The sequence below is a fragment of the Callospermophilus lateralis genome, assembly GCF_048772815.1.
Source record: "Callospermophilus lateralis isolate mCalLat2 chromosome 11 unlocalized genomic scaffold, mCalLat2.hap1 SUPER_11_unloc_2, whole genome shotgun sequence".
Taxonomy (NCBI): domain Eukaryota; kingdom Metazoa; phylum Chordata; class Mammalia; order Rodentia; family Sciuridae; genus Callospermophilus; species Callospermophilus lateralis.
The window spans coordinates 1,477,413-1,500,885 of NW_027510154.1; the positions used below are offsets into that span (position 1 = coordinate 1,477,413).

Genomic DNA, 23,473 nt, shown 5'->3' on the forward strand with positions numbered 1-23,473 from the left:
TGCAGTCCCACCAGCAATGTACAAGAGTACCCTTTTCCCCACATCCTCACCAGCACTTGTTGTTGTTTGACTTCCTAATGGCTGCCAATCTTACTGGAGTGAGATGGTATCTTAGGGTGGTTTTGATTTGCATTTCTCTGACTGCTAGAGATGGTGAGCAATTTTTCATGTACTTGTTGATTGATTGTATGTAAGCTCTGATTTTAATGATTTCCTATCTTCTGCTGCTTTTGGTGTTGATTTGTTCTTCTTTTTCTAGGGCTTTGAGATATATGTTAAGTCATTTATTTGTTGACGTTTTCTTATTTTAAGAAACGAACTCTATGCAATGAGCTTTCCTCTTAGAACTGCTTTCATAGTGTCCCAGAGATTTTGATATGTTATATCTGTGTTCTCATTCACCTCTAAAATTTTTTAAATCTCCTCCTTGGTGTCTTCTGTAGCCCACTGTTCATTCAGTAGCATGTTATTTAGTCACCAGGTGTTGGAGTGGATTTTATTTCTTATTTTATCATTGATTTCTAATTTCATTCCATTATGATCTGACGAAATGCAGGGTAGTAGCTCTACTTTTATATATTTGCTAAGAATTACTTTGTAGCATAGTATATGGTCTAGTTTAGAGATGATTCATGTGCTGCTGGGAAGAAGTGTATTCTCTCTTTGAAGGATGAAATATTCTATATATGTCAGTTAAGTCTAAGTTACTGATTGTATTATTGAGTTCCATAGTTTATTTGTTCAGCTTTTGTTTGGAAGATCTATCTAGTGATGAAAGAGGTGTGTTAAAGTCACCCAAAATTATTGTCTTGTGGTCTAGTTGACTTTTAAACTTGAGAAAATTTTGTTTGATGAATGTTGATGCTCCATTGTTTGGGGCATATATATTTATAATTGTTAATTCTTGTTGGTGTATGGTTCCTGTGAGCAGTATATAGTGTCCTTCTTTATCCTTTTTGATTGACTTTAGTTTGAAGTTTACTTTATTTGATATGAGGATGAAAACCCCTGCTTGCTTCCGCAGTCCATATAACTGTTATGATTTTTCCCAACCATTTAATTTCAGTCTGTGGATGTCTTTTTCTAGGAGATGAGTGTCTTGGAGGCAGCATATTGTTGGGTCTTTCTTTTTCTTTTTTTAATCCAATCTGCAAATCTATGTCTTTTGATTGGTGAGTTTAGGCCATTAACATTCAGTATTATTATTGAGACATGATTTGTATTCCCAAAAATTTTTGTTCTTGTTTATTTTTGGTATTTAATGTGACTTGGAATCTCCTCTGATTAGATTTTCCTTTAGTGTAATCCCTCTCTCTGCTGATTTTCAACATTGTTTTTCATTTTCTCTTCTTGGAATATTTTGCTGCAGATGTTCTGTAGTGCAGGCTTTCTAGTTGTAAACTCTTTTAACTTTTAGTTTATCATGGAAGATTTTTATTTCATCATCAAATCTAAAGCCTAGTTCTGTTGGATATAAGATTCTTGGTTGGCATCCATTTTCTTTCGGAGCTTGGTATATGTTGTTCCATGATCTCCTGGCCTTGAGGGTCTGGGTTCAAAAATCTGCTGATATTTGAATTTGTCTCCCACTATGTGTGATCTGATTCCTCTCTCTTGCAGCTTTTAAGATTCTATCCTTATTTTGTATCCTAGGTATTTTCATTATAATGTATCCTGGTGTAGATTGATTGTGATTTTGTACATTTGGTGTCCTGTAAGGATCTTGTATTTGTTTTTATCAACTCGCTCTTCATGCTTGGAAAATTTTCTGATATTATCTCATTGACGAGATTGTGCTTTCCTTTGGTTTGAAACTCTGTGCCTTCCTCTTTCCCAATAACTCTTAGATTTGGTCTTTTCATGCTGTCCCATAATTATTGGATGTTCTGTTTATGGTTTCTAACTATCTTTAATGAGTGATCAACTTTATTTTCTGGATTGTATAATTTGTCTCCATTGTCTGTATTCTTTCTTCCAAGTGATTTAGTCTGTTGGCTATGCTTTCTACTGAGTTTTTTATTTGATTTATTGTATCCTTTATTTCAAGGATTTTTGACTTCTTTTTTTTCCCGAATCTTTCTCTTGAAGTAATCTTTTGCTACCTGTATTTGCTCTCTTATCTCATTGTTGGAATGATCAATTTTTTTTCCTGTATTTTCTCATTTAAGTTATTCTTTAATTGACAGATATTTTAACTATGAATCTTCTGAACTCCTTCTCTGACATTTCATCAATTTCGCTGTCCATTGGTTCTGTTATTATGTCCTGGTTTGTTCGAGGCACTTTCCTCACTTGTTTTTTCATGTTGTCTCTGTGTTTTCCTTTCTTGCAGTGTGGATATGAGATATTACAATTTCTTTCCTATATTCTTTTAGTACCTATGCAGATTATCTGTACCTCACCTTGATGTTGGGCTTCCAGACCCTGCTGGTGTCCCTAAATGCATACTACTGCATCCTGGATCTGTGCAAGTTAGAGTGGTTGAATCTGGGCCTCTGGGCTTAACCTCCTTAGTAGTCTACTTGTCAGAAGGGGAGTTCCTGCGTCATAGGCTAGTCTCTGGTAGGTGTCTGGCCCCGCCTGGAAGGTGGGGGTCGGGGTGGGGGAGTTACCAGGCCTGCTGTGAGCCTGGGTCTCTCAAAGACTGGTGTGGGTGGATCTGGGCAACTAGGCTTGGCCTCCCATGGTAGTCAGCTGGTTGGAAGGGGCGGTCCTGTGCCTGAGGCACACTAGTCTGCTGGTGGGAAGAGTCAGTCCTAAGTCAGAGGCTAGGCTCTTGTGAGTGTCTGCCTTGCAAGGGAGGCATAGACTGGCTTCCCTGTGAGCCTGAGTTCCACACAGGCAGGTCTATGAATTATAGTTTTAGTTGAAATCTTAAATTGATTCCTCAAAAACCTATTTTTTTTCAGTATTTCTTTTAGATATATGCTGAGGAATGACTATAGGTATTGTAAAAGAAGCAAAATTGCATTTATGCTAGTTTAGAATTTTTTACCACGTCTGAAAATTAAATTGATATTATGGCAGATTAAGAGGAGAAAGGCACACACATTTATTTAAGATTAATGTAATAAGGAGCATTCTTAAGGAAATGAGGAACCAAAAAAAGTTGCAAAGCCTGAATACTTTTGAACTAAGATGAACAAAAAGAGGCAATAGTGAAAAAATAACTAAATATTTACAGAATGTTAATTTTTGTTTGTTTTTGTAGATAATTTTCTCTGTTTCAATTGCCTGTCCTCCTTAATATTAAGAATGTCACTGTCTTCATGATATGTAAGAATACTTTTCATATAAGAGTTTTTTCTTCTGCTTTCAGGAAAAAAAAAGGAAAGGTTCAGAGTATCCTTCTTGTACATTCTATTTATACTATTGTATTTTATGTTATCTTATATTACAGTCCTGGGGATTGAATCCAGGGCCTTTCACATGCTAGGCAAGTGCTCTACCCCTGAGCTATATCCTCAACCTTGATTTTCTCTTTTTCTTTCTTTCTTACTTTTTTTCTTTTTTTCTTAATGTCTTTGGGTCAACGTAATCCTTATAGCAAAATGATATATTTTGTGTTAGCATATTCTGCTACTCTAAAGTATCTGTAAATCTAACATTTATTATTAACTAATAACATTCAAATAGAATGGATACTGCAAATTTTCTCTTTTGAGGAAACAACTGAGCTATTAAATTTTTACATCAACACTATTATTGTGAATCTGTGATAAACCAGGTATGGGTTATGATTCTAAGAATTTTAAATTACATTTAATCTTGCTAATATATTAAATTAGCCTCATTTAAATGAGAAGAAACTAAAACTAAAAATCTGGAGATTTTTGAAACTTTCTGAAATAATGCTAGAGGTATTAAATTGGGACTTATAACAGGTTATTCCAGTTCTAGCTCTAATAATTCTACACATAATTTACAAAATTTCTTCAAACTCTAAACAGAGATCAAGGATTCAAACCCCCTCTTTCTTTAGTTGCAAAAGGTGTTGCCTGAACACAGGATGGCCAGCATCATTTATGGAACTCGTTTTCAAGTTGAAATGAGAGATGGCCTATTCAAAAAGTATTAAGAAATTTAACAGTAGCTTCTTCAGTCTAGTGTGGGGTTCTTTAAGATGGGCGGTCCTGGTCAACAGGTGAAATCACATGTTCAGGTCTCACAAACCTGCTCCATTTCTGATTACATACTGAGACAAACATGAAGCAGTGCAATTCAAACTGCTTTAAAAATAAATATTCATCAGGAGTTAAGTCATGGTCAGATAGCAAGCTGGTAATTTCCATATCTGAAATACTAAGCTGAATCCTCAAATAGGTATCAAGGTCAAGTTATTTGAAGTAACCATTCCAGACTTTGGAAGGCAAAACATCAGGTCTGAATCACCAAGTGCCTCTGAAGAATGTAACGAGTCTAGGCAGATCATCAGCAATCATTCAAAGCTTCAAGCTATATTAATAGATTTAGTTTATCTTTCTAATTTGGCTCTGAAATACAGACCAACCCTAAAAAAATCCAGTTTCATCACAATGAGATATAAACAGTGGTACCTGTTAATACTAACAATTGTTGGAGTTTTCTTTTATGAAAGCTGTCACTTCTCTGTCTTCATCCTAAGAGTTGATTGTGTCCAACATGATTCTCCTCATTCCAAAAGTAAGGTTGTTTGTGCTCTGCTCATTTCAAGATACTTTCTCAGGTCCAATGAGCTTGGAATTGCACTTTCCATTTCAGATACTGTGAGAAATTTAACTTCTAAAGCTAGTTGAAGTAATTATGATTCAGTGAAAAGCTAAGCCAATTACCTCTTCTAAGAACTGAACCTATTTTTTTGCCACTAACTGAATTCAATCTGTGGCACAACTGTTGGAATTACCTACCTGCCAAACCAACACCAGTCAGGGTCCCATTATGCTATTCTAAGAATTAAATTAAGCAATGAGAATGAAAGGGAAACTGCATATAGGGAATTATTTTTACAAGACTTTAAACACTGGTTTTATGCTAAGCATGTCACACACCTCGCCTGGAGCAGGACAGAATGACATAAAATGTACTTCTTACCAATGTGTTTCCAGGCCCTGCCTCAAACAGTTTAATTCTGCATTCCAATGCAATGTATCATATCATGTGGCAAGTGCTATCTACTGCAAGTAATTATTTAGTGCATTATTCCATGGCATAATTCCCCTTTTCGTCTTTAAAAAATATTTTAACATGCCATGCAGAGAATGAAAAAAATCTAAAATTAAGGACATAATCAGGGTCTTAATAATAAACTTGAAGTTTCAGAACACATTTATTGTAGTGGCCAAAGAGTTCCTTCAAGAAAATTTAGCTATAATCATTTCAATACACTCTGAGGACAATGGAGCTTGGTATAGGAAGAAAGGACTCCATTACATATTAGTAAAAAAAAAGTTGTGTCCTAAGCATGTGCAACATACAGTTCTATTTTTTGAAAATCTGGGGTATCTAGACAATAATTGAAGACTTCTATTTAGATAATTGCAAAAGCTTTTGGAATTCTAGTCATAGTCTCACCTCAGCACACACATTTTAAGATCCTTTGTTGCTGGTACATTGTGCTACTCTCCTGCTTTCCTGAAGGACTCTGAGGGAGACTCAAGTGGTAAATATATGCCAACAGCTCTTCTGTATGATTCTGCATTCTCAGAATGCTTGTTTGTTTATTTATACATAAGCCATGGCATTTGCCAACAAATGTGTGTGAATATATATATTTATTTATTCACACACATACATATATCACACACACACACATTGCTTTTTTAATAGGTGATGCCAGACCCAATGCTTTACAAAGACAATCATCCCTGTGACTTTAGCTTTTGAAGATCCTTGGGCTATTTGGAAAGAGGCTAAAGAATCTACATATTGTGTTAGGGCAAAGTCTAACAAAGCCATTTTTGAGGCTTGAAACTTTCCTTTTTCTTCTTGTTTTCTGTGACATAGCTAGTGATTGAATTGCTACCAACAAAAGTTACTTTTATGTCACACTTTATATTGAAAATACACATTTTGTTTATGTCCACTTACTATAGCAGTAGATTAAAGAGCAAGTTCTAGAGAAATGGAAGAAGTGTGCATTTCCACTCTTCTTCATAGCAACAGGAAACTTGAGAGTCAGGGGTCCATTTTTGGTGAGTACTCTACCTCTGGGTCTTAAGAATAGAATGAGACAGATAAAGGTGCAGATACAATGGAAAATATTTTTCTGTTTATTTTCCTTTTCTCTCTTCTTCTTCCCAATGGGCACCTCTTCAGACCAACATGAATTGTGAGAAAGCTTGTTAACAGGTTTTTAATGGGTGAATGCATTACATGGAGAAAGATTGCACAAACACTTATAAAATAGCCATGAATACATGATATTGGTAACAAAAATGATGTTCATAACATTTAACATGTTTGAAGTACTAGTCATCAAACTGATGCTCTGACAAGAACTTTTCCTGATTTATCACACCTAATTTTCCAAATAACTATGTGAGATCAGAAGCCCTGTGTTTTTACACATACTGAGTAATAAGGCATTGGGCAAAGTCACAATGCGTGAACATGAGTGGACTTGGATATAAAAGAAGCTCACTTTACCTCCAGGGTATGAACTCTCAGCCACCTGATGCAGGAAAAGGTGGAGGGCATGCAGCCATACATTACAAACAGGAAATTAGAACCTGTCAACAGAATATATGTGGATTAAGAAGTCAGAGCTAAGACTTAAGAGGAGTGTCAAGGAGATGCATTTTAAATTCCCTCTTGGAAAGAGGAACAGAAGTTGAATATACTTCAGATAGATTTAGAATCCTATTTGCCTTCCTTTTTACTACTTCAGACTTTAAATATGCCTGCTAAGAAATCAGTTCTTACACATTATTTTTAAAAAGCTGAAATTATTATATTAATAACAATACAATTACACATAGCTGGAAGAAGAATTCTTTTCAGCAGTAATATATACTCTATTTGTATATGACAGTATTTTTTTGTATCTGAAAATTATTTAGTTAAAATTAGCAAGTCAGATAAATTTTGTAAGGGCAAATGATAATATCCATAGCACTTTTTGGTTTATATCACTTAATAAGATTGTTAAATATACTCTTTGGGCTTTTATAAAGCTAAACTTCCCTTTTATTCTTTTAAATTTAGTTTTAACTTATACATTAAAAACAAAAAATGTACATATTAGTGGGATTCCACTTAATATTTTATATTAAAATATATACATATTCTTATACACACACATATGGCATGGTGATTAATCAGGTTAAACAAAAGCTTCTCCTCAAATATTTATAATTTCTTTATGATGGAAACTTCCAAAATCCTTTCTTCTGAGTTCTAAAATATATAGCACATTGTTGTTATCTGTATTTCCCCTCCTGAGCATAAACACACCAGAATTTCTTACTACTTTGTAACTATAACTTTGTATCCATTGATCAACCTTTTCTTATTTTTTCTCACTTCTCTACTTTTTACAGCCTCTGGTAACCAGCATTCTACTCTCAACTTTTATGCATTCCACTTTTTGAGATTTAACATATGAGTGAAATTATGAAGTACTTGTCTTTTTGTGTCTGGCTTATTTACTTAATGCAACAATCTCCAGTTACTTCCAGATTGTTGCCAAAGACAGCAATTGATTCTTTTTCAGAATCAAATAATATTCCATTGTGTATATGGACCACATTTTCTTTATCCATTAATCAGTTGATGGACACTTAGGTTGTATCAACTTCTTTACTGTTTTCAGTGGTGCTGGAAGGGATATGGAATTGCAGACGTTTCTTCAACATTTCTATCTATTTTCTAATATTGTTCCTCTACTTTGTCAAAGTTTTCAAAGAAGTTGGATTTTATCTAAAGATTGTGATATTTGTATTTAATTCTGAATAATTATAACATGATTTTAAAATGTTAAAACACTCAGATATCAAGAAAACTGCTTAGAAAAATCTACAATGAAGATGATGCAATTGTGACTATTATAGGTTTGTTACTCAAGCTAAGGTAAATAAGGAACATTTTTTATTTCCTTTACAAATCAAAATATTTTAACTGCATCACTTTATTTGAAAATTTTGATGCTCTTTATTTTAGCCTTTGTAGTAAAGACATCATTATTAGCTTGCCATTTGTTTGTAGAGATAATTTAGAATCAATAAATTGTTATGCAAAATCAAGTCATGGCTGTTGAAATGGTATCATTCATGACTATATAAATAAAATGTCTGGAACTTTATGTCTCAGGGTAAATATTCTATCACATTGTAGAATTAGTAGCCATATATTATAATTTCCAAGAAGCAATTTGAATGTTACTATTAGAATACATTTTAATTATCATAGTCAAAAAATAGGTTTTTAGAAGAACAAGGATTTATTGGTCTTGGATAAGTAACTAATTTATTTAAAAATAGTTCTTCATCTCAAAAAATGTTAAAGATTAAATAAGTTATATGTGAAAATTATGTAATAAACATTTATTCACATCTTGTATATTTGGACAGGAAAGACACAGATATGATCTCAATTATACTAGGTTTTACTGTTAATTTTTTTACAAAGTAAAAATAATCCCATTGTGCTCAATATTAACAGAATTCATGACTACTTAATTAGGCCCTGCAGTAAATTTCTTCATTGCATTTGCTCATTATGTTAAGAGAATGAATGAAATGTTTATTAGTATGTGAGCACTTAAATATCCATAAGATGCCTATATAAATTAAATCTGGTGCACAAACATGCATTCCTAAACAAAATTTCTCCTTTATTTTTTCTAGACAATCCCAAAGAGACAACTCATGTAGCTGTTTCTGTGAGAATTTTGGATGTTAATGACAATGCCCCACAATTTGCTGTGTTCTATGACACTTTTGTATGTGAAAATGTCAGACCAGGACAGGTGAGCAACTGGAAGATTGAAAACACAGGGCAGTTCTGTATTAAATGTTTTATTTTCACAAACTTGACAGGAATGAATGAAAAAGTGATAGGAACATTCACATATACTCCCTGCAACATTTTCAAAACGGTGACATGTTTCTAAAATTGAGAGTATCTAAAATAGCAGTGTACCAGGTTTCTTAATTCCTTCCTAAAGTTCTGGTGTAAAAGAAAAGACATTATCATTTGCACACAAATGTATAGAAACAACTTCAACACCCTGCACCTGCCAGGTGAGCGCGCTACCGCTTAAGCCACATCCCCAGCCCCACAACTTCAACATTTAAAGCCCTCGAAAACATGAGCAAACTAGAATCCTCTGCTGTACCATTAGGTAAATATTGAAATTGCTAGAGAAATGGGAATGAAAGTTGGTGAAAACCCAGCAACAAATGCATGGAATCTTTGAAGCATTCCATCAATATTCAGATAAATGTGCAAATACATTTTGAAGTAGGGCAGCAGAATTTGCTTATACATTGGTTTTCATCATTACACCAACATGTAAAGTGCTTAATGACTCAGTTTTAGTCCTTTAAAGCATTCTCCCTACATCAGCTTTGTTTATAATTATTTAAATCTTTTCCTCAGTGGACACATTTTGTTGTTTAAAAAGCTCCAGAATATATGGCTGAAAAGAGTGTTCTTAATTGCTTTGAGTGCTGTCTTCACAGAAGGAAGCTGCATGTTATAAATAATAATTGGGAATCCAATGTATTTTATTAGAGAAAGAGAAGCCATCATGAAGCTGTATTGTGTTTTGACACCATTTGATGCTTTTATAAACATCAATGTCCTTGTTACATTTTTATGCAAATTATATTGTGGAATAACTCGAATACTTTCTTTTGAATATACAAACAGGGATTCAATAGCCTATCTATTGTGAGAAATAGTAAAATGGCTGCAATTGGATTCCTTTTTTTTTTAACTTGAAAATATTATAGAAGTGTTTAATTGGGAATATTTAAATGACTTAGCTACTTCCAACTTCTTAATGAAACAGTGTCCACCCTAAAATACCATTCAAAATAGTCCTCTGCTTGGCAGGCTCAGCATGAGATAAGTTAAAATATTTTCTCTAAGAGATAAATTACTACTACTGCATTCATTGCTCCCTCTATGATTATTCTATTTGATTTTCAAGAGATATCTTTTCAAAGCATTTCAATTATTATATAATGCAGACTTACAAATGTATTCAAAATATACAGAATAAAGAATTGTGTTTATTTTCCAGTGCCTTTTCTCTTTTTAACTATAGTTGTCTCAGTAATGCTCCAGAATTTCTGTACGTGTAAAACCTAGTTGGCATAATGAAGAAAAATAATCCAATGAAAGATGATTTTAATAAAAAGCAGTTAGCCTACCTTGACTATCGTGATAGAAAGGACATGATTAATAATTCTTGTTTAATTGACTGCATGGACAAGTCTTCCACACTAGTTATTGTTAATATGACCAGTTTGTGAAATGCCACCGTGTTCTCATTGGCTGAAAACTAGTTCTGCTTATACAAAAATGTTATAATAAATGATAGAATTCTAGGTTCTGACATCCAAGCTTGCAAACTTAAAGTGATTATTTGATAAACTTCTTCTCTGTGCCTTTTATGATAATCACTCATTAGTTTGGCCTCCCCTCCTCCTAGGAAAGGAAGATCAGGATGTCTGGGAATGCTGCAGTTATTTATAGAAATCTCAGTCCACCCAATACTCCTGCAAATTAAGTGCTCTTTAAGTAGCACTTAGAAAGCAACATGGGGAATAATTCCATTCATTTGGCATGCAGACAAATTGATAAGACAGAAATAAAACTAATTGCTACTCCCTCCTCCTCCTTATTTCCTGGCCTTAGCTCTTCCTTGATCTAAGCATACAAGACTTTCTCAGATAGGATGCAGTTTGCAACTGATGAAGTATTAGAAGTCAGTCCTCTCCTGCCTAACAGGGTTACTTAAATTCTCACCTTTCTACTTCAGAGAGACAGGACCTTGAAGGAAGGAACAATAGGTCTTTTACTTCCCTTTGGTTTCCCTCACTTACCTTCACTCCTGCAGTCGGTAAAATGTATTTAATAATTTTCCAAGTCTAGATGAAGAAAATACCATGTTAATCACAAAGAACCTTTCCCAAGGAATCTCTCTAGGGAGGGTTGCTGTTTATATTTACTGTTCACTAAGCACCTTATTAAAGCTAATACCACTGACAGCAAATATCAAACCAGATGGCAACCAAGACTTTATCAAACCAAAAATCGTTTCACATAGTTTTCATAGGACAAAATTTAGTTACTTCCTAACAGCTAAAAGATTGAAGTTTTCCAGAATAAAAGAAAGTTTTTTTTTTCATCAACAAAAACTCCTAGCTAAAACATTAAGCATAATAACTATTTGTTTAATTTTAAATACATTAAAATCCACTCATTATTTCACATTTGGTTGTAGTATGATCACTGAAACATTCTTAATGCTTATATCAAATATAAAAATACAATGATAATATAAACAATTATATTATTGCCAAGAAGAAAAGCTAAGAAAGAGTTACCTATATCTCTTTTCCATAGCTCAAAATGAATATTGGATATCACCAGCTTGTGTTCATTTGTTTCCTAAGTGTGATAAATTGTTTCATTGCAATCGGATTAAAATGATTTGTCTCCAGTAGAAATAAAATATTGAGTGTTCATATAGGAAGCCAGCAGAAAACTTTTATCTATTTCTTGTTGTGAACTTCTGGTATTGATTGCAAGTCTTTATGGCACAGTTACAATAGTTTTGTGATTTTGAATGTATGATTGGAATAGAAAGTAAGGTTAAATTGAAAGGTAAATTTTGGAAATAAAGGGGTTAAACACTAAAGCCAAGTATGCCACCCCCCAAAAAAAATCTTATGAAGCAGTACCTCTATTTGCAACAGAGAAGTCTTAGAGTCATAAAATTTATTTTAAAATGATAGGGATTCTGCAAATTGCCATTCTGTTTTTTGTAACTTTAATATGAATTGGAATTACTTCTTTCATAACAAAGTATATCAATTAACCACTGACATTTAAATCAATGAATCGACTTTTTCATTAAAATATCATTGAGCATTTTATATAAAACTTTATGGTTTACATATATATAAAGATGTGGACATATGTCCTCAGAAATGTATTATTGTATTATTTTGAGGATAAAAATGAACTGCAATTGTTATTTGTAATAACAGTTACAATCATATGTTTATTTTGAGACATTGTAGTTTTTATTCTAAAGAAATTAACTCTTTCTTGTGTTTATAGTTATATTCATATAGAAATCTTTGTGACTAGGAATTTGAACTACTCTACTGTCTTTCAAGATATGTTACTTCATTTATTTCTCTTCAATATACTCTTATGAATCAAAATTTTAAAAATAAATCTTTTAAGTATATTTGATTGATACAAATCAGTTAAGAAATTCTTTGGTAAATGAATTAATAATTCCTGAGTAGTTTAAATACCTTTTTTATGTTTTTATCTTTAACTCCCATACCATTTTTATATTTTATAAGTCTGGCTTCTATTTAATCTTATTATAAATAAGATTTAGTCAAATATATTTTTAAATTGTTTTAAACTAAGTTAGTTTTAAATAATTTTTGATGCTTATTTCTACATAAAAACATATTTTTGCATGTCTTAATTAAATTCTTGTGTCATTTTTGATAAATGAGTAAAATTATAATTTTAAAAGTTAATACTTGAAATTTTTCACATTTCTGATGATGTAGCAAACTTTGAAAGAAAATAAGAATGGTTATAATGATCTCTTCATTTATTTCTTGTTTTGTATAATGTTTTAAACTTGAAATCCCTAATTAAATCAAGAAAACCTCAGCAACAAATATTTCCACCAACTATTCACACAAAGTTAAATTGAATTGATGCATTAAAAAGCATATTCCTTTTAATTAAGCATATTTGATGATTTTTACAGGCATAAATAGACATCAATATGCATAAGAAGCAACTTTGGAAGCCCTGATAATAATTTAAATATTTTTTTAAAACAAAAAAATTATTTCATATGTAACTTAAAGGATAAAGAAATCATATACCGACCTAAATACATAACTGTTACATATATTATATATTTATATAGTATCAATCATATACTCTATCAAAAACAATGATCTGATTATGTATAAACCGTTAAATTTTCCACTATTATCAGACAGTTTCTATTAACTCTTATTTTAAAACCAATTACCATTTCCCCATATAATACATATCTTGAATTTAAAAATATATACTTGTATTTAAAGTGCAAGTGAAGCAAACTATTGCTATTACAGTAGAAAATAATATATAAACTTTTCTTTGTAAAATTTATATTCAACATTATGTATGAAGTATCTATTTTCTTTTATTATGTTTCAGCTAACTTTGGAGAGGAGCAAAGCAATATTTTTATTTCCACAATTTTTCCTACATCAGATAAACTCTTCCCAATCAATGTTTAGATTTATGTGAAATAACATACTGGTTCTACATTTAAATATAGAAACCCTCAAAAAATATAATATCTTACAATTCACCATTTTGAAGGAAAAGACAATATTTATGAGAGAGAAATAAGTGGGACTGAGTGGTAGAAGAGAAATATCATTAAAAAGAAAATGATCATTAAGATTTATTCACCATGAACAAAATAAATTCTTTTAAATTTTTCTACAAAGCAAATTTTTTAAAATTATGTATTACAAAAGCAGATTATACATGTGTATGTTTGATGACTATATAATATTTCTCTCTCCTACAGCTAATACAGACTATAAGTGCAGTAGACAAAGATGACCCTTTAGGTGGTCAGAAATTTTTCTTCAGTTTAGCTGCTGTCAATCCAAACTTCACAGTACAGGATAATGAAGGTAAGTTTTAGAATTTGTTCATTATAATATAATATGACATTAACTGGAAATTTCTTCTAAAGTAACTATTATAATATACATGATCTGTCAATTTATTGATCTGCATTATGAAATTTTGTTTTTATCTGATAGTTAATGATATTTCATGATAATGTCTTGTTTGAAAATGTTAGCTCTCTTTCATTTAATAAACTATATGAGAGAAGTGTCTGTGTAGATATGAACAATGAGATTGATGTTGAAATGATTAGAAAGGCTAGAAATAATCACTTTGCCTAAGAAAAGGTATAGAAAATATGAATGGAGAAATAAGTAACTCAGTGAAAGTGTTATGCAAACTCTGATGAGATTGAATAGCAGCAGGTTTATTGAAGTCAAGTAGGCATAAAGGAAGAGTAAGAATGTGATGTAGCCTCACTAGCCCCTTAGAAAATATGGTGCAAAGGCATTGCAAGATATGCTGTTGTCCTTATAGTATACAAATTTTATTTTTCAGAAATTAATTTTTCTCATAGTCTCACAAAAATAAAACACATTTTACAGAATAGTTATGATTGTTTAAAAGTTGAACAGCTCTGTTCCCTGATAAATATGTCATTGGAGTCATTCTAGTTAAACAAAATTATGTTGTCAGATCTCTACTCGACTTATTGTATGTTATGTTAAGCTAACTATGCAAGCTTATGTTTTTTAAAAAGACATGAGTTTTAGAATGGCTGCAGATTTGTGTATTTTTAAATAAGCCTCATAACCACATTGGCATGTGTGTAAGTGCTTTCTTCACAATGCATGATGTGTGTTGGCAGAATCAGAATCTAGGTACTTTTCAAAGTACCAGCAAATAATTTAACATAATAGGTCATTTTACATTGTGCCAACCTTTATTCAAGCTATTTCATCTGGTAGAATCTTAGCAAAAACCAACTTGAAAGGGGGAGTATCTATTGTAAACATCTGTTTTTTATTAAATATGAATTTATTAAAATGTTCATGTTTTCTATCACTCCAAACACCTAAAGTTATCAAGTTGAAAAAAAATTAACATGAAGGTGCCAGTCAAAATGCAGAATGAATATTTAATTTTTAAACATGAGTTGTAGACATTCATATGAAATATGAATTAGAGATTAAGTCTGAATTAGAGATAAACAACATACTACTTTTTAATTTGCTGAACCTGGCAACAGATGCATTGAGTTTTGTTGTTGTTGTTGTTATACATGACAGTAATTAAACATTGAATTTAGACTGGAGCTGTCCCTAGTACTGAATTTACAGTATTGAATTGACAGTACCTGCTTCTAGTTGTATTTTAATTTTCTCCCTGCTCCAGTGAAACTGAGCACTGGTCATTAAAAAGTGATGTAGACATGAAATAGTATTGTCTTAGCATGGCATTTCAAAGTTATTGGGGAAATCATTCAAGACCAGCCTTAATTAATTTTTGACAATTATTACCAAGAGTTCTTTAATCTATATACAGTACTCAAAGCAGGAAATAAGCCCACAGAATATAAACCAGAATATTTAACCTAATCATATAAAATTAATGATGCTGTGATACTGGGTGAAGTTTTTTTAAAAAATTGAAATAGCATATATACTACCTTAGTGTTAATTTTCTAGCCTTGTACTAATTAATATTTGCCTTAAACTCCCTTATTTCTAGGTTATTCCTGTTTAAAATTAATTTTGTTTATTCTATCATAGGTCAAAAATTATATCATGAATTTCTAAATATTCCATAAAGTAATTTGAAATGAGTCAAACTTCATTTGGTCCCTCAACCTGTCCAAACTATTACAAAACTAAGGTTCAAACATTTGTTAAAAAATTAAAAATTAGACAAGCAAGATTCTAAAAGTACCATATATATATGCTCATATTATCTTAGGATATTTCAGGGGAAAAATAGTTATTGAAAGATAAATTTTAAAATTTGTTTATGTGCATGTTATTTTGTTAGTCTGCTTTCCCAGCTTATGTAGTTAACTGGTATCATTATGTTCCAACTCAAAATTAAGGAATAAATTATTTTGTATTCAAACACTGTACCTGCAACAGATTACCTCTATTTTTTTCTCTCCTGTTTGTTTGATTTAACAGCTCACTGACTCCCTCCCTATATTGGCATTTTAAACAACTCTGCAGGGCTGACTAAACAAAACTAACTTCTCTGGGCAAATAACTGGGATAGAAACTATCATACCAATTATTTTTTAAATACTACCTGTTTGGGGATAGAAGTCTTTTTTCATTTTAACCCCACAAATTCCATGTGAGAATACTAGGTCAATTAACATGTAAAGAAAAAGTCAGTAGTATAATATGCTAGGTAGTGGGATATTTGTCTTTATTAAATCTTTACTTCAGTCTGGAACTTTATTAGGCACTTCTAAGAGTTAGCCCAGGCTTTCTGTTATTACTTTCAGTTAAATACATCCTTTAAGTTATGAGTTTGTTTGAATGAGTGGAAATCAATGCTCAGAAATGTCAAATAATTTGCATGCTGCTGGGTATATATTGAGATTCTTCATGGATTTTGACTATTTTATTGCTTTAAACAATGTAACAATGCTTACAATGTATCCAATCCTATTTTCTTCATGAATATTGGATTGAGATATGCTGTTTGTGTGTAAATGAATAAATGAAAGAAAATAATATTTTCTTTTGGTCTACAAAGCAGATTTTCAGAAAACAGTAAAAAAAACTTCTCATCTATGTAAACTTGATATTTACTTATACAAACTCACCATTTTGAAAATACTATGGGATAATTTTTGAAGTTAGTACTCAATCCATAATGTTAGATTCTTTGAACTATCTTATTTGTCTTGTTTAATGGCATTGTACATATGTAATAGAAAACTTTATAATGTTTTATATTTTTTATGAAGAGAGTTTTATTTATATATACAATCCTCATTATCACCATGAGTTATCATTTTACTATGTGAAACAAACATTTGTAATGTTTTAAAATTTATTTTAGATAACACTGCCAGAATTTTAACTCGAAAAAATGGCTTCAATAGACATGAAATAAGTACCTATCTCTTGCCTGTGGTGATCTCAGACAATGATTACCCAATTCAGAGCAGCACAGGCACACGCTGACCATCAGAGTATGTGCCTGTGACAGCCAAGGCAACATGCAGTCCTGCAATGCTGAAGCCCTGCTCCTCCTTGCTGGTCTCAGCACTGGGGCCTTGATCGCCATTCTCCTCTGCATCATTATTCTGCTGGGTAAGAAACTTTATAGAAAATTGAATCATCTTCTAGGACACTTACTGTAGTATAATTTTAAACAAGGAATATTGCTATCAGAATAGTCCCTTGCCCAAACTTACACAAAAGTTTTAGGATATCCAGCCAGAATATAGAAGCAATAAGACTTTTCATCATTCAGATGTGAATCAAAATGTAAAAAAGCAGCTTTCATACTGTCATTACAATATATGAAATAAGTAATGAGAAAGCAAGAAGGCTTGAGGGCAGAATGGTTGTGTTAGATTTTAGAAAGTTGAGAGGTAGGTGATTGCAATTCTTGAAAAAAACATCAATGATTGGTACCTCCAATTAGTTTATAGCGGGCCCATCACTGCTCTCCTGAGCCCTGTAGTAACTCTATGGCGTTGTTTCATCTTGGATGATCTGCCAAACTCTAATTCAGGAGGAGGGTAGAAGCTGGAAGAGTATGATAAGATTTTAACCTCAACTCTAAAAGTTAGATATCAGCAAATCTCAGTAAGGGTAAAACAACATTGATAAGGTTTAAGATACATTCTGTTAGAAACACAATTCACAAATTTGATCTAGTATAGGACTTCTCACCAGCATAACTATACTCATTATCAATTTTTCATACTTACATTAAAGTTAATTTAATAATTAAGCCTTCATTTCAAATTCTAAAATAATCTTTACAATAATTTATTTTAACAATTTTTACTGTTATAAAAAGACAGCACCTTTATATGTGAAGTTAGGACCAATAACAAAGACATTGCAACCACAAAGAATATTAAAAATATGTGTTAATTCCATAATATAGCTAATCCCTCATAGAAGATTCATTTTTTTCCATTTTTTCAAGTATATACAAGAGCTCTGTGATTAAATATCTCAAAGGTAAATTATACATATGAAATAAATCACTAAATTAATGGAATGATCAATTCTACATAACTTTCTTTCCTTTTTTTTTAGTTTTGTTTTTTACTGGCAATTGATGCCAGGAGTGTTCTAACAATGAGATCCATTCCTCGCATCCCCCGCTTCTCCCCACCCTCCCAGACAGGTTCTCACTAAGTCTTGAGTGTCTTACCGGGATTATTGGTGTGTACCATCACATTAGACTTTACATTCGATTTACATGTAGTTTAGGAAATGAAAATGTGTACCTTTAAAAATATGTATTATTGACTGGAATGGTGGTGCATTCCTATAATTCCAACAATTAAGAAGGTTGAGCATAAAATCACAATTCCAGGACAGTCTAAGCATTTTAAGGAGAAGCTTGGCAACTTAGTGAGAGCCTGTCTCAAAATAGAAAAGGAAAAGGATTGGGGATGTAACTCAGTGATAAAAAACAACCTTAGGTCCAATCCCCGATGCCAAAAAAAATAATAATAATAACAATAAGTCTGTTTTTTAATATATTTAGTTATGAGGTATTTTCATATATAACAAAAATAATAAATGATTTCACTTAACAGAATATGGGAGAATTGATAAAAGTTTATTTTTATAATTTGACTTTTCTGTATTACTAAACATATTAAGAGAAGTCAAGAAACAGACTTTATACTAATTAAATCAAAAAGTTCAAATATGAATAATCTACTTATTTGAGGACTTTATAATTTATATGTAAATTATATTCAGTCATTCTGCTGAAAAATGTATTAAATATAAAATCTCCAGTAAGAATAACATCAAGAGTAGCAAGCTTTTATTAAGTTGATTTTATCAAACAGTGTAAACAATAATATAATGAAAAACACTTTTATCTTTCATTTGATGAAACAATGTATGCAGTATGTATGGTTATCTTCACTTTATATGCAATAAAGATGAATGTTTGAAATATTTAAAGCATTCTCCAAGGCCATCAATTTGTGAGAGGTTGAACCAAAGCACCTTGCTTCTTGGTGATTGTGTGTACAATTTTCCAGTGAAATTTGGAGTTTTTGTCCATGTTTTTTTTTCCTCATAATGGCTGGGTTGAGGCCTCACTGTCTTATGTGTTCACTGAAAAAATGTTAAAACTCTCCCTTTATTTGATTTACTTGTCTCTAAAGTAATGATTCTTGATTTTATAACCTAGAGTAAATTGCTTTTTAACTGCTTTTGAGTTAAGAATGAGATTAAATTTACTCTCCAGATGCATTAGCTTCAAACTATTGTTTTGGGTATCCCTCTGACCCTTATTGAAAACACTATATCTGACATTCCAAGAAGCGAGGAAATAAACTTGGAGTTGGAATCAATATTACTAAATTTTTGTTATTAGAAGCTTTTTGACTCAGTAAAATCATTTTGTTCATAATAATCAATCTGAGTTTCAAAACTTTACTTCATACATTTTATGGATGCATGAATACATGAGTTTAAGCAAAATAAAATTTATTTTTCCCAAAGACCTGAATAATAAACAGCTTTCTGTCTTCATCAAGGGCTATTTTTTTTTTTTTTATCATTTTAAGGCCAAGATTACTTAACAGTGGGTTAAAACTCCTTTTGGTAGAATTAGAAAAATTTTTTTTTTGCCCTGTCACAGATTTGAAGACCAATAGTCTGAGAATTCCATGTTAATAAATAAGGAAACAGAACTTAGAATATCTTGATACAAAAATATCATAATTCCCCCATCCTTTAGACATTCTTCTAAAAGAGGCTAAGGACAGATATATAAAAGAGAAAGATTTCTCCCCTTCTTTTACCTATGTAATTGAATTTCCATCTGTTTCTGTAAATCAATTTAATGGACCAGAATCTAAATGTTTGGGAACAGCAAATAATAGTGGGAAATTTAAATGCAATCAGAAGAATTTGATGTTAACTTCCTCTTAGAGTTCATGTTATTAACATTATTTTGGTTATTAACAGTATTATTTTTATACTTATTGTTACTGTCTCATCAAAGTGGAGAACTGTCCTTTGTGAGCAATACACATTTCAACTTATGTATACACATTTTTAAAAATGTATCTTGGGCTGGGGATATAGCTCAGTTGGTAGAGTTCTTGCCTTGCAAGCACAAGGCCCTGAGGTCCATACCCAGCACCAAAATAAAATAAAATTAAAATAAATAAAAATGTATCTGGCCAAGGTCCCTGCATTAATTTGGAGTTAATCCAGTGTAGTGACTTGAATATACTTGTTGTACTGTCATCTAACAAATTGGGGGAGTTCTCTTATAAGATATATATTACTAAGGAAAGCATCATAAACCTCTAAACCCATGTTATGTCTAAACATCTGGGTCTTATTTCCTATAATGTAGGCCTTCTTTTAATAAAGTAAGAAAAAAAGCTATATAAATCAATCAACACAGTTATTTAACAGAATCAATATTCTATACCTTATTAAGAATGGTAAGGATGTGAAAATACAGGCATATTTTAGCCACTTGGATCTTACATGAAGATTAGTTCAACTTCTCTAATGTTTGTATGACATCTGTCTTACTATTTATTACACAAGACTCATATATTCTGAACAACCAGAAACTAACACTTCTTAGAAAAACAGAAAAAAATATGCACTGTAATTAAGGAAGATTCCACAGTACCTTAACAATAAGTCAGAAACACCACTTTTGAACATCACCTACCTTGACTAAACCCTTTTCTGCTTCCCCCAACCAAAAAAAAAAAAAAAAAAAAAAGGAAAAAAAAGGAACGTGCAAGAAAAAATGGGGAAGTAAAAAAAAATATCTAAATAATGCATGCTCCTTTTTCCTGCTCCCACTTGCTTGATAGCATTCTGAATGGGCTTCTTATGTCTCTCCTTTTTTTTTCAAGTTATAGTAGTACTGTTTGCAGCTCTAAAGAGACAGCGGAAGAAGGAACCTCTGATCTTATCCAAGGAGGACATCAGGGACAACATCCTGAGCTATAATGACGAAGGTGGTGGCGAGGAGAACACCCAGGCCTTTGACATTGGCACCCTGAGGAATCCTGCAGCAATCGAGGAAAAGAAGCTGAGGAGAGACATCATGCCAGAAGCGCTCTTTATCCCCCGCAGGACTCCCACTGCGCCTGACAACAAGGATGTGCGGGATTCCATCGCGGAGAGGCTCAAGGAACACGACCTGGACCCCACCGCACCACCCTACCACTCCCTGGCCACGTACGCCTATGAGGGCAACGACTCGGTGGCTGAGTCGCTGAGCTCCCTGGAGTCAGGCACCACCGAAGGAGACCGGAATTATGATTACCTCCGGGAGTGGGGCCCCAGGTTTAACAAGCTCACGGTTATGTATGGTGGTGGGGACAGTGACAAAGACTCCTAACCTGGATTTACCAAAAAGTCCACCCTTGGAAAACTCCAACTTTACACTTACTTTTCACATATACAGGTGATGAATGAGATGGCTTTGAAAACACGTCCTAATATCATGTGATCTTTGGTTTTGTGAAACAAAACCATCTCTTTACTTCTCACTTTTTACTTTCTTGATGGCTATTTCAAATATCCTCTGCTCACCTTCAAGAGCTCTTTGTTTTTGTCTCAGCTCACCCTTTTCGCTATTTCATTTAGGAACCAAAATAAATGTAGAAATTTTTCCACAATTGCATATACCCATCTCTAAATATACTCATCTGATCTTTCTTGTCTTTTGTAATTTTTGGAAAGATGTTTTAAGCTATTTCTTAGTTATGCTATAGATCTCAAACTCTCTCACTTATTTAATGACATCACTGTAGCAATTACCCCTTCTCATCGAACACTGCTGCTTCTCTCATTCCCTTATAATGACACTTGTTTATCAAAGTCCCATGATATCTCCACATCTCTAGAGCCTTAAGTTACATCTGCAAGGTCTTTCAACATATAAGATAATGCATTTGCTCAGAATAGGATGTGGGCATTCTGGATCACTATTTTTCTGCCTACCACAATATACTAAGCCATCTAATTGAAGAAAAAAGACACAAGGTATAGTTTTAAAATGCTTCCACCTCTAACTGCTGTCTACAAGCATCAGTGGAGTCTCTGATGTGAAACACTTTAATAAATCAAATATTGATATTTATTCTTTCATATTCAGCTTTTCATTGCTGTGCCAAAAATACAGACAAGAGCAAATTAGAAGAGGAAATGAGTATTTTGGCTCAAGGTTTCAAAGGTACTGTCCATGAACCTCAGCTTTATTGCTCTGGGTCTGAGGTGAAGCTAAACATTTGCATAGAATGGCATAGTAGAGCAAAATTGCTCAATGTATGGTAGCCAGGAAGCAGAGAGAGTGCAAGGAGCTAGGGACCAAATATATCATCTTCAAGGCAATCTCCCCCACATCTATTTCCTCCAGTCATGCCCCACCTGCCTACAGTTACCATCCAGTAATCCATTCAGATTATTGATCCAACAAATGGATTAATTCACCCATTAGGTGAATTCATAATTCATCATTCATAATCTAATCATTTAATCTCCCCCATTAACACAGGAGTTTTTAGGGGTCACCTCATATCCAAACCATAGCAATTAATTTCAGAGAATTTTTTACATGGTTATTCAAGTGATATAATTTCTCAAATTTATGTAAAGTTTTATGCTTTCAATGGAGATTACTTTTAATGATAACCATAAAATAAATAATTGTATATCAACTAGAAGGCTCTTGTAGAGAATAAACTCCCCCAGTATAATGAATAAAAAGAAAAGATTCAGAGAAATAACTGATCAGAGACTGAGTAGAAATGAGGACCAGGAGAACTCTTTTAAAAGAACTTTCAGGATAGTAGAATGATCCTTATCATTTAATATAATACAATGATGGAAATAATTGCATTTCAAACAATAGGTTTAACCTTGTTAAGGGAATTAAATGGTTACTTGACGTCAAATGTTTTCTATATAAGAGGTTTATTTCAAATAATTATTGAGGAAGAGAAAATTAATGGTCTTATTTTATTAATTGGATTACACAAATGGATTCTATCTTTGCAAGCTTAAATGAGGCAAGGCACAAAGATAAACAATTTTGGCTATATGAAATTGACTTGTGATGTTTTTAGATGGCAATACACTTTAAACTCCCATTTCATTCATGTTTATGATCTCTGAATGTGTTTGATGTTCTATTTTTATTTTTGATAAACCTATCCATTTAAATTGAGAAAGATGAAGCAGTTGTATAATTCAGGTTTTTGTAGTTATTGGATATGTTCCTCTTCTATATGAAGGCATGACTCAAAGAACTCTGTGATGGCAAAAGAACTTAGCAGAGAAAGACAACTAGTTATTCTGTCACTTCATAATGGCAGCTTTTTATCCTCTGACCCAAGGTCAATTGCATTGTCTTTGCTGAAAGATAGAGAACTATTGCTAAGATAGATTTTACTGGGCAGCAA

The 23,473-nt window shown here is 32.3% G+C and overlaps 1 protein-coding gene across 1 annotated transcript in view; it reads left to right on the forward strand.

Annotated features, from left to right (window-relative positions):
- The window catches only part of LOC143388537 (cadherin-10-like), a 57,781-nt gene extending 36,373 nt beyond the window's left edge, over nt 1-21,408 (forward strand). The window contains 5 exon segments of the mRNA XM_077107902.1: nt 8,823-8,944; nt 13,778-13,886; nt 16,882-16,997; nt 17,000-17,135; nt 20,918-21,408. Of these exon segments, the coding sequence (XP_076964017.1) occupies nt 8,823-8,944; nt 13,778-13,886; nt 16,882-16,997; nt 17,000-17,135; nt 20,918-21,408 (974 nt within the window).
- The last annotated feature ends 2,065 nt before the right edge of the window (nt 21,409-23,473 follow it).